Source organism: Sciurus carolinensis, chromosome 8, assembly GCF_902686445.1.
Source record: "Sciurus carolinensis chromosome 8, mSciCar1.2, whole genome shotgun sequence".
Lineage (NCBI taxonomy): Eukaryota > Metazoa > Chordata > Mammalia > Rodentia > Sciuridae > Sciurus > Sciurus carolinensis.
The window spans coordinates 126,423,202-126,435,563 of NC_062220.1; the positions used below are offsets into that span (position 1 = coordinate 126,423,202).

At 57.7% G+C, this 12,362-nt stretch overlaps 1 protein-coding gene across 3 annotated transcripts in view; it reads left to right on the forward strand.

Moving 5' to 3' along the window:
- Positions 1-12,362, forward strand: part of Sez6l (seizure related 6 homolog like) — a 173,779-nt gene that overhangs the window by 105,312 nt on the left and 56,105 nt on the right. For all 3 annotated transcript variants that reach the window (XM_047562820.1, XM_047562821.1, XM_047562822.1), the window contains exons 2-5: positions 3,749-4,474; positions 5,573-5,706; positions 7,918-8,110; positions 10,107-10,292. In XM_047562820.1, the coding sequence (XP_047418776.1) occupies positions 3,749-4,474; positions 5,573-5,706; positions 7,918-8,110; positions 10,107-10,292 (1,239 nt within the window). The remainder of the gene's footprint in view (positions 1-3,748; positions 4,475-5,572; positions 5,707-7,917; positions 8,111-10,106; positions 10,293-12,362) is intronic.

A 12,362-nucleotide genomic window follows, 5' to 3' on the forward strand; every position in this document is an offset into this window, starting at 1 on the left:
GAGCCGTATGGCTGAGGTTCTTCCGAACACTAAAAATGGAGCGACCATATGCTTCCAGCTGTCCCACCACTCGGCATGCACCCGAAGGACCTGGAATCAGTATACCACAGAGGTGCCTGCCTTTGCAGCACTGTTCAAAAGAGCCAAGCTATGGAGCCAACTGAGCTGTCCATTGACAGGTGAATGGACAAAGAAAACGTGGTGCTTGTACAAAGAAAACGTGGTGCTTGTACACAACAGAATACTATACAGTCCTGAAAAAGAAAGAGGTCTATCATTTGTGGCAACATGGCCGGAACTGAGGAACTACATATTAAGTGAAAGGAGCCAGGCACTGTAAGGCAAATATCAGGTGATCTCATCCATCTGTGAAACCAAAGAGGTAGTTCTCATAGAAGAGTAAAATGTGATCACAGGAGACTAGGAAAGGCCAGGAAGTGAGAACAGAGAGAAGTCACACAGCAACTACCACAACACAGTTTGATGGAGGGATTTGTTCTAGTGTCCAAAGCATGGGAGAGCAACTACAGTCTGAGAGCTGACTATCTGATTTATTTCAAAATACTAAAAAAAGGAGAACCCAAAGGTCCCGACACATAGAAAGGATAGTGACTTAAGGAAGTGCTAGTCAGCCTGATTTGATCGTCACACATGTATGCATGGATCGAATGATCATATCGTACCCCCAAAACCTACAATTTTTAATTGCCAGGAGGGCTTTGGCAACCCTGAGCTTTCCACGACTCACTCCTGGAGATTGAGATTTGCTGGGTCTGAATTTGGGAGTGAGAAGGACTATCCTGTAGAAAACTCTAGAACCCAGAGCAAGAAAATGCAAGTTCAGGAGGGAAAGAAGACATGGTTCAAGCTGAGGAGGACACCAAGCAACATCAGTATTTCTTAAAAGAGCCAGCAGCAGTCTCTGAAATCAAGAAAACCTAGAAAGAAATGCTGTGTGACCTTTAAAAGTTTTTTAGGACCGGGTATAATGGTGCACACCTATAATCCCAGCCGCTTGGGAGGTTGAGGTTGGAGGATCCCAAGTGGGAGGCCAGCCTCAGCAACTTAGCAAGGCCCTAAACAACTCAGTGAGACCCTGTCTCTAAATAAAAAATAAAAAGGGCTGAGGAGGTGGCTCCGTGGTGAAGCATCCCTGGGTTCAATTCCCAGTACAAAAAAAAAAAAAAAAAAGATTTTATTTAGGATCCCAAAGTCTCAGTTTCCTCATCTGTAATAATTTCTACCTAGTAAGGTTGAGAAAGAACTAAACGAGGTAACAGATGTGAAGCATTTAGCACATTCCTGGCTCCTAGCCAGCACTCCATAAGTCAACCCAAGGACAATGTTTCAAATATCACTATTGCAATGGGCACGTGGCAATGTCACCTCTTAGGTGCAGGTGACGCGGCTTACTCTGCTAATCATCGCCCTCCCTCTCTCTTGCTCCCTGGGTCTCTCCACTGGCCCTGGAGGTCAAGGGGATGAGTCTGGGAATGCTAGCTGACCACACAGAGCCCAGCGTAGCAGGGTTAACGAAGGCTCTAAAACTAATTGCCGATCACTTGGTTGTTCCACAATCAATGTCACGGCTAGATGGGCCCTTCTGTCACATCCAGTCAGGCTGCCGCTTGCCACTTGGAGGGGACCCAGAGCGGTTTTGCTGTGAGTGGTGGCCCAGCCGGGCGACTCTGGGGGCCCCAGCCTGGCTGCACCCCAGCTCTTGGCTCCGACCCGCAGCAGGGTCTCCGGAGCTGGGGGTCTTGACCTGTCACCTCCACCATTTGGTCTGCTCCCGCTCTTCTCAGGCCATAGTCGCTAACGATTGTCGCCACTGATCATGTCATAAAAGCCACCGATTTTTGAACAAAAGCACATCAAGTTAATTGGAAAATCCCGAGTCCACAGAAGAAGGAGCTGCGTCTCAGGAAGGTGGACGTGCTGGGCCGGGCTCCCTCCGCTGGCAGGACTGGAACCCGAGTCCAGTTCTGAAGCCTCCGCTCTTCTCTCCTGGCGCCAGAGGACCATGACCGGCCCTGCTGTCCCCCCCGTCCCCTGCCCCCTCCTCCTGGCTCGCGATCGCCCTGGAATGAACACCGGCTGCTCATCGATGCGACACCACAGCAACATTTGTCCCTGCCAGTCACACACTGCTGCGCCGGTACGGATCCAGCCTCTGTCGCCGAGTCCGCGACAGTAAACGCAGAAACCGACGCGGGCAGCCCTCCGCCGTCCAGGGCTCCGCCCGGGGTGTCATCTCCCTCCGCCTGGAGTGTCATCTCCCTCCGCCTGGACATCACCGCTCCTGACTGCACCCGCTTCCAGGGGCCGTGATGAGGGCGGAGAGAGGAAGAAAGGGCGACCTGGGCTGGCGCTTAGCCGGCCTCGCTAGAGGGGGCGCTGTCCCGGGTGCTGACGCGGGAGCAGGGAAGAGCAGCCCCATTAGACAGGCAGTACGACTGAGGCCCACGGAGAGGAGGCCATGACCCACAACCAGAAGAACGGGCTGAGAAGAGTCCACAAAGCTCACTGCCAGCAGGATCCCTCCTGGTCCAGACCCTTAAAAATCTCTGTCAGTGGTTCCCCAAGTCACCCACGTTCACCAGGGACGTTTTCAAGGGGAGGGCAGGTACTGGGGATTGAACTCAGGGACACTGGACCCCTGAGCCACCTCCCCAGCCCTATTTTGTATTTTCTTTAGACACAGGGCCTCACTGAGTTGCTCAGGGCCTCGCTGTTGCTGAGGCTGGCTTTGAACTCGCGATCCTCCTGCCTCAGCCTCCCGAGCTGCTAGGATGATAGGCATTGGCCACCGGGCCTGGTTCTGCTCAGGAACTTTGACTGTGATGGTGTACTAGCTGTGCTTCAGGAGAGACTCCGCCTCAGGTTTCGAATCTGGGTCTTTTTCCAGACAAGTGATACATGGTACTATCTTCTCCTGTGGTGCTGGACGGGGGCCTTAGCTCTGGGTCACCACACCATGGATGGTTTGGACAATCCACACCCTGTAGGTTGTCATCGCTAAGTTGTGAAGCTTGGTAGGTTAGGTATATCCAGCGCATTTTCAACTTAACAATGTTTTCGATCTACAATGGTTTTGCCACGATGTCACGTGAGCAGAGTTGGAGGAACTCCTACAGGTGCAGGTGGCTTTACTTTGAAGATAAACATGAGTCCCCAGGAGTTGGCAGAGCAGAGAAGGCCCACCAGGGCCAGGCCCTGCCTCCCTACCTCACCGGGCTATCCCTAGTCACCCTCCACCTGTGCTCTGGCTCCTTGTAAGTCCTCTTGCTCTGACCTCAGCCAGACCTTCGTGGGTCTTCACATATTCTCTTCTTGGCAGGTGTCCTTGTGTTGTGGACAACCTGTGCAACTGTACATGGCAGACTGTGTAAAGACCCTGTCCTTTCTGTCCTATTAGCACACAAACTTCTCTCTTTCTAAGCAGTTATACTGCTTAGAAATTCGATCGTTTCCGCTCTCCTGTCCACCCTCCACCTACACAACTAGACCTTGACGCTCTTGTGTCCTTGGTTCCTGTAGTCCTGATGCTTAACTGGGTCCCAGCGTGATCCACCCCAAGTCTTCAGGAAAAAGGAGGAAAGGAAAGGAAGGGAGGGCAGGAGGGATGGGGAGGGGGAGGGGAGGCTCTAAAGGCCAGCCTGCAGCCCTGGGGGCCACCCTGGCTCAAGATAGGGCTCCACTCCCCTTCAGGCCCAAGCTGACCGGTGTCTTGTCTTCTCTTCCCAAGATGCTGGACCCGAAGGAGAAGTCGCCCCTTCCGATCTTTACCTCCTGCCCGCGGAAGCCCTGGAGAGCAGCAGCCTGAGCAAAGAGAGCCCCGAAGAGGGAGCGACCACGGTCCCCTCGAGCCCCGCGCAGTCGGGGGAAGAGCTCCGGGAGGCGGAGCTGGAGGGGACAGTACCCTCCGCGCATCACCAGCCCCCGGCTCTGTCCCCGCTGCTTCCAGAGGAGGCCGGCCCGCAGCACAGGGTCGCCCCCAGGAGGAGGCCGCCGTCCCTTCAGCAGGGAAGCGCGGCCAGGACGCAGCTGCGGCCGCAGGCCACCTCCGCGGGGGCGGCCCAGAGCGCAGGGTCCCGGCCCGCGGACCCGGCTCTGCTGGCCACCGCCACTGAGGAGCCCCGTCCGCCCGGGGATCTGGAGCCTGTGGGGGCCTCGGAGCCGTCCTCGGAGGAGCCCCGCCGGCCGGAGCAGGAGGAGGGCGCGGGCCCCACCACGCCCGCGCCGCCGCAGCTGGCGCCCTTCACCTCGCAGCCCTGGGCGGCGCACACGCTGCCGCAGGGACGCGGCCCCGGGGAGCCCGCTGCGCCCCCGGCCGCCCCCGACGACGCCAGCACCACGACCCTGCTGGACAAAGGGGAGAACGAGCTGACCGGCTCGGCCTCGGAGGAGAGCCAGGAGACCACCACGTCCACCATCGTCACCACCACGGTCATTACCACCGAGCAGGCGCCAGGTGCGCAGCCCAGGGTCCGGCTCCCGGGCCCGCACCGCGCTCTCCCAGATGCTTAGCAAACCGGAGCCCCGCACAGTGGGGCTCCTGTCTTCCCTTAGCCTCCCACCGCCACCCCGCGCCCAGGGAACACTCAGGAAATCAATTTTTCTTTTTGCAACTGGGCGCGGTGGCCCACGCCTGTCAATCCCACCAACTTGGGAGGCTGAGGCAGGAGGATCACCAGTTTAAAGCCAGCCTCCACAACTTAGCGAGGCCCTAAGCAACTCAAGACCCTGCCTCCAAATAAAATATAAAAAGGGCTGGGGAGGTGGCTCAGTGGTTAAGCGCCCCTGGGTTCAATCCCTGGTACCAAAAGGAGAGCTTTCACACCTGTGCTAATCATGCACAAACTTTTTCCTCCGTTTTATCCCCTAATCCCTATGCTGTGACAATTCTTTACCTAGCGTTGGCACAGTAGTAAGGATTATCAATAATTATGTAAATCTAAAATAATCTAAATGACTTGAAGGACGTAGGAGGCTTCACAGGTTCTTTTGCAAATATGACACCATTTTACATAAGGGGCTTGTGCGTGCACAGATTTTGATATCTGAGAAGGTTCTGGAACCAGTCTCTCCTGGGGTCAAGGGACAGCTCTACAGTGCGTTTCTGTAGTCAAGGAAACTTGCACTTCTACAATTGGGTCTTTCTTCTATGGGAGAGGGTCCAGCTGTCCAGTAGGCGTGGATTCTGGACACAGCAAGGTGGCCGGTCATTCAAGAGCTTAGGCTCTGGGTGCGAATCCTGTTTGCTGGGTGAGTGTGGCCACCTGCAACCACTCTGAGCTTCTGATGACCTGGTTCTAAAACAGATCTGAGGCTCATGCAGGGATAAGTGGGTCACCCCTGTAGGTTGGGGAGAAAGGTCTCTAGCAGCACTTGGTGGTTTGGGTGTTTTATAGCTTTTATGGTGGTATCTGGTCCAGAGCTGAGGAGCGCCAACCGCAGCGGGAGGGATGGGAATCCCGCCTCCCCCAGAAGCCCCGCCCCCACAGCCCACCTGAGGGCTTTGCGCCTCTGGGTGTGGCCCCTGGGTCCTGACTTCAGTGTCCCCCTCCAGCCCTCTGCAGCGTGAGCTTCTCCGACCCCGAGGGGTACATCGACTCCAGCGACTACCCACCGCTGCCCCTCAACAACTTCCTTGAGTGCACGTACAACGTGACTGTCTACACCGGCTACGGGGTCGAGCTCCAGGTAACCTGGGACGGGCGCTGCAGGTCCGCCTCCTCCTGCTGGAAATCTCCGGCCGGTGGTCAGAGCCGGGCTCACGGTCATCGCCCTGAGCCGTTTGGTTCCCTTTTCCTCTAACCGGGGCTATTTGAGCTGGGTTTTGTCAGGTGAGTAGGAGTTCCTCACTGAAACATCAGGGAACCAGCATGAAGGCTTGGTGTCCTGCTTATCCACACAGCCACACGCAGGGAAGCCCCCTCTGGTTCACGGGTTCCTCCACATTTCTCCGTGAATGAAAAGAGAAACGTGGAGCTCACACCTCCACATGTTAAGTCTCATCTCTGTCAAAGCTGTGCAGCCTCGGGCAAGGAACTTCACCTCTCTGAACCTCAACTTCCCCTTCTGTAAAAAAAGAAATACTGTGACTAGTTTGAGGGAGGACGACACATAGCAAGGCAGAGAGAGCAGAGAGCATGGGGCCGGAGCCCCCAGAGACAGACACGCAGGTGGGACGAGTTGCCCGTTACCCTCAGCACGCTGAGCAGCCTGGTTCCCGCCTTCCCCGCCGGCTGCACCATCTTTTAAAGTCTTTGCAAAATGAACCTCAGACGCAGGCCTGGGTGGGGGGCGCTGTCCAGCCTATTGTCCCACAAAGGAAAGGAAGAAGGTGATGTGGGAAAAAGGGTCCCATGCCCTGTGGCCTCAGGCCCTTGGGGCCTGAGGTTGGGAATCTGGATGTGTTCCTTTTCCTAACAGCATAAAAGGCCATCCATAAAGACAGTAAAGAACCGCCTTTGAGCTGAGCTGAGCTCTTCCGCTTCCCGTACACCTCAAAACCCTCCCTGCAGGCCAGTTCTGGTGAGGAACTCCACGCTGGGGAGTCCCCAGGAGGTGTTCTGTACGGGAAGCATAAAAGCGAAGCACCCCCAACCCCTGGTCATGCAGCCCCCAGAGCTGAGCACACTCTGAGGGGTTAGTCAGTATTCACGGAGTTAAAACAGACTGGAGGAAAGCCGCAGTCCACCTGGTGTGGCCCTTAGTGAGCCCTTTCCTTCCTGTCCCCAAGAGACCCACGTGTCTGTCCCCAAGAGACCCTCTAAGTGTCTGATACAGTATGGAGCCTTTTGCCAGACACAGTGGGACTCAGTCATTCATTGGCACCAGGGAAAATGGCCCACACAGGGGGACATGGCAATAAACAGATTCAGTGGCTGGCTGACCTAAAAGAGGTCACGGATCATACCAGAAATGCGTAAGATACCCCTGGATAAGGACCCCCCTAGATGAACTCAGGGAATGTTGCAGAATCGTGGCAGAGGATCAGGCCTGCTCCTCTGGAGTCAGAGAAGGTCTCACACTTGAGGGCAATTTTGGTGGGGCTTTGATGAGTGAGTAGGAGTTCATCAAAGAGAAGAATGCAAGGCCCGAAGAAGGAAGGGCTGTGGGAGAGACCTGCTCTGCCTAGGCAGAGGGCAAGGAGCAGGGAACCCAGCCCCACTCTGGAATCAGGCAGTGCGAACACACACACACGCACCACTCCGTCTGTCCGTCCTCCCTGGATACCACTACAGCCTCTCTTGTCTCTCTCATCTAATCCTGGAAGCAAGATCACAGTTCTTTGGAAAAGGGTTGACAGCCCTGCAGATGGAGCCACCAGTCGGGAGGACACAGGAGTGGGCCTGAGACCCTAGAAACGAGACCCGCCCCCACCTGCCAGGTCAGGCAGAGGAGGAGAACACGCCCAATCACGCCCTACGTTTTTATTGAGCACCTACTATGAACCGGGCACTACTCCAGCACGGGGTGGGGTCACTGAGCAGCGGGATAATCCCACCCTCTTGGCGTTGACGCTGGTGAGATGCCCTCTCCTGCCTCCTGGGACTGGACCTCAAGTCTCTGTCCAAAGCCGTGTAGCTGCTCACCTGCTCCAGGGGGGTCCATCCAACCCCAGTACCCAGGAGCCTCTGCCAAGGGCCTCACCCAGGACGGCCACGGGCGCCTCACAGACCACAGGTCCCTTGCACGGCCTCTGCCCTGCAGCTTTGACTCTGTCCCCTTGACTCTTGGGGGAATAAGAGGACAGACATGCTCTGGGGCTCCCGCGGGCTGGAGTTGGGGGCCGTGGGGCCTCTCGGCCAGGGGCAGGTGGAGGCTGGCGGGTCCGGGCCAGCTGGGTGCCTGGGAGGGCCCGCCTCGAACAGGGCTGCCGTTTCTCTGCCGCCCTCCCGTCCGCAGGTGAAGAACGTGAACCTGTCTGAGGGGGAGCTGCTGTCCATCCGCGGCGTGGACGGCGCCACCCTGACGGTCCTGGCCAACCAGACGCTCCTGGTGGAGGGGCAGGTGATCCGGAGCCCCACCAACACCATCTCCGTCTACTTCCGGACCTTCCAGGACGACGGCCTGGGGACCTTCCAGCTGCACTACCAGGGTACGGCGGGCGGGGCCAGCGAGACGCAGGCGGGTGCCGCGGTGTCCCCTCCGCGAGCGCCTCGGTGTCCCCCCGCGTGAGCCTCGGTGTCCCCCAGCAGGTGCCTCCGTGTCCCCCCGCGTGCGCCTCGGTGTCCCCCAGCAGGTGCCTCGGTGTCCCCCCGCGTGCGCCTCGGTGTCCCGGCGCGTGCGCCTCGGTGTCCCCCCACGGGTGCCTCGGTGTCCCTCCGCGGGTGCCTTGGTGTCCCCCAGCAGGTGCCTCCGTGTCCCCCCGCGTGCGCCTCCGTGTCCCCCCGCGTGCGCCTCGGTGTCCCCCCGCGTGCGCCTCCGTGTCCCCCCGCGTGCGCCTCGGGTGTCCCTCCGCACCCACTGATTCCCAGACTCCCGGAGGCTGGGTCGGGCCGACAGACACCCTTCTCCAAATAATGTCTTCAGGAGCATCACAGGGGGCGTGCAATTCACCAAAGAAGCCACTCAGGTTGAATCACCGTGGTCATAATATTGTCGTGATCTATGAGCTTCTTTATTCACACATTAAATGACATCTCCTGACGTTCCTGGTAATGACTGCGATTTCAGAGAAATGTGTCAGGATATACGTTGCGCTATAAAGCCATCCGCCACCGCTCTTGGCGACAGAGCCGCAGGCTGAGCTAACAAGCTGACCCCAAGTTGCCTGCAGCCCTGATGGCCAGGCATCCCAGAGACCCGCCAGGGGTCAATGAAAAGGAGCTGGCCGCTTCCCCTATTCAAGGGGTGGTTCTGGGTTCCCTTGGGCTCCTGATGAAGAGCCTGCGGCCTCAGTGTCCCTCTGCCTGTTTCTAAGTCTCCTCCACCTGCTTTCTGTCTGATCCACTCCTGGCTCAACTCTTCCTCTCTCCTCCTTCCCTTCTCTTCTGGCTCTCTGTGGGTCTCCCTCTCCCACCCTCCTCTTTCCGTCCTCCTTTCTCCCCGCCTCCCTCACCTCCCCGTTTTCTCACCTCCTGGCAGCTCTGTAATGTCAGACCCCCCCCTTGAATATTGAGCAGTCACCAACATATCCAACTGGACAGTGGGCCCCTTGGCCACACAGCTGGATATCGGGACCCTCTGCGTTTATGTCTACTTGACCGGACGTCAGGAAGAAGGGTTCATTTTTAACTTTTCCCTAGATGGTTCAGAAGCAGGAGGATGATAGATGGAGGATTCCCCTCCTCACAGCTATGGAGATTGAGACCACCCCCTACTGCCATTGGGGATTCAAAACACGAGAAAAATAGTTTGTTGAAACCATGAACTTGAACTTCCTCCCCCAGACACATGGGGACTGAGGACACTGGTGTTCTGGGCCGCCATCTCGGAGCAGGGTTAGCAGGAACTTGAGGTCACCTTGAAAGAAGGCACTGGGCATGGCTCAGGCCCATCGGTGCCTCAGCGCCTGAAAGCCTACTGTGCGCTCTGTGTGCCCCACAGCCCCTCCTCCAGCACGACCTCGTCTTATCTTTACACCCAGGGCGGGACCATCATGCACTCCCCCAAGAAATGAGGAGCAGAGGGTCCAGGAGCGGAGTCTCAGGGCCACAGGGCTCTAAGGGAGAGACTGAGGATGGAACGCACCTGTGTCCCTCCCGAGACCCCTCCCCAGCCCGGGGCTTCCCTGGCTCCTCCCGCAGGGCACCGCCCGCAGAGCACCGCCTGCAGAGCTGGCCCCAGAGGCTGCATTTTTAGCAGCTAAGCAGGCACCTGAGATGGGCGGGTGGGACCAGCCTCCTGCAGTCCTGGCCACGGGACTCAGGCGAGGCAAGGGAGCTGTTTTACCCCCAGTGCTGCCCCTGGGTAGGCAGAGTGGGGGGCTGGGCCCCCAGAAAGCACTGCTCAGGGGACTTCGGTGCCACGCGATCAGTGAGTCACAAAACCCCCTCCACTTCACGGGCCTCCTCGGTTCTGCTCAGCGCACGGGCCCGGGGATGTGCGCCGCGGTCCTGAGATGACGGCCTCTACCTTGCCTCTCCCGCCAGCCTTCATGCTCAGCTGCAACTTCCCCCGCCGGCCCGACTCCGGGGACGTCACCGTGATGGACCTGCACTCGGGCGGGGTGGCCCACTTCCACTGCCACCTGGGCTACGAGCTGCAGGGCGCCAAGACTCTGACCTGCATCAATGCCTCCAAGCCGCACTGGGACAGCCCGGAGCCCATCTGCTCAGGTACGCAGCACAGTCAGACCCCACACCGGACGTGGGATCACACCTTATGTGATTTCCGAGCCCGACTTCCCTCACTGACCATGACATCTGTAAGGTTCTTTCAGATCACAGCTCATATAGGAGTCCCGTTCCTTTTCATGGCTGTATAATATTCCCTTGGCTGGTTTTACCGGCTTTCACGTACCTGTCCATTCTTTAGTGGACACAGGAGTGGCTTCCATTCTTTTTCACTATTGTAAATGAGGCTGCTGTGAGCATTTGCATGCAAGTTTTCATGTCGACGTAGTTCTCATTTCTCCTAGATAGTTACCCAGGAGGGGGATTTTCCCATGGCAGAGGTTTTACTTTTCCAAAAGCCGTGTACAGGGACGCCCATTCCTCCCTGTCCTCATCCTCGCTTGTCACATACCCCACGCTGTTGTCATAGCCATCATGGTGGGTGTGAAGGTGCTGTTCGGTTTTGTTTGGCGGTGCTGGGGATTGAACCCAGGGCCTCCCACGTGCCAAGCGAGTGCTCTACCACTGAGTCACAGCCCCGCGGTCCTGGTGTTCTTTCCATTTCCCTGACAACTAATGGCCTCCAGCTTCTTCTCATGCGCTTGTTGGTCACGTACATGTTCTTTGAAGAAGCGTCCTCTCAACCCCTCTTTACCCAGGGTTTACTCTGGCTCTTTGTTTCCTTCTTGTTGAGTTCTAAGAGTTCTTTACATATTCTGGATCCGAAATCCTTCGAATATAGGGGATTTACAAATATTTCTTCCACTTTTGTGGCTTTGTCTTTTCACTTCCTGATAGTGTCATTTGATGGAGGGAAGAAACGGATTTTAATTTTGATGAGGTCTCCTTTCTCTCTGGTTTCCTTTGTTGGTGTGTATTGGGTGTGATCGCCTCCGTTTTTTTAAAGTCCAGCTAACATGCGCTGAGCATCATGCCCGAGGCGGCAGTTGATCCCACATCCTGGGGGCCACTAGCCCCATTCATGAGTACATCTCATGGAGGTGAGGCGACTTGCCCACGGTGCCGGGTAGAGGTTGGTGAAGGCAGCGCGCCAGCGCAGCCTGGCGCCCTCTAGCGAAGGGAGGTGGACCAGCCGGGTCCTTCATCTGCAGGCGAAGCTGAGACTTCAAGATTCCAGCCGAACCCTAGGCACACCGGGCTCAGTCACTCCGAGCCTTTCCTCTCCACGTGGCCACTCCGCACACATCCGGGAGCGGCCTCCGTGTGCCGGGTACCGCACCTGGCGCCTGACCCAAGCCCTGGCCTCAGGGAGTTTCCAACCTAGCGCAGCAGGCAGGATGCCAATCAGCCAGCAGCCACCGAAGGTGGCGGTTAGAGACCGTGGCGCGGCCGGGCGGGAAATTAACTCTCACGGTGGAGCCATGCAGATGAGTGGGGACCAAAGGGACATCAGAGGTCGGGGCGAGAGCGGTTGCCATGGAGAAAAGGTGGGCGGGAGAAGGAGCGAGGGCGGGGCCAACCTGGCAGAGGAGGGGTGATGGGCGAGGCTTGGGGGCTTCCCCGGGAGCCCCTCCGAATCCAACCTCTGGAGCGCGCGGAGATGCCGAGGCTAAAGGCGGCGCCGCTCCAGGCAGGGGAACCGCATATGCAAAGGCTCAGAGGCAGGAAGGAAGCCCTGGAGTCTGAGAAGGCGAAGGAGGACCAGCGGGCTAACCGGCAACAGCGAGGCTGGGGCCGTGCTCGGCACCCACGTGGCTCCAGGCCCTCGGGGCCACCAGACGTGTGGAGGCACCTGCAAGGATTCAGGCACACAGTCGCCCTGCTTCTGTGTGACAAACAGGCGGTCGGAGGTGCTCACAGAGGGCCATGGCAACCAGGTGGGGCTGCGGCTCCTCAGGTGCTGAGAGTGTATCCATGGCAACCAGGTGGGGCTGCAGCTCCTCAGGTGCTGAGAATGTATCCATGGCAACCAGGTGGGGCTGCCAGTCCTCAGTGCTGAGAGTGTATCCATGGCAACCAGGTGGGGCTGCAACTCCTCAGGTGCTGAGAGTGTGTCCATGGCAACCAGGTGGGGCTGCCGCCTCAGGTAGTGAGAATGTATCCATGGCAACC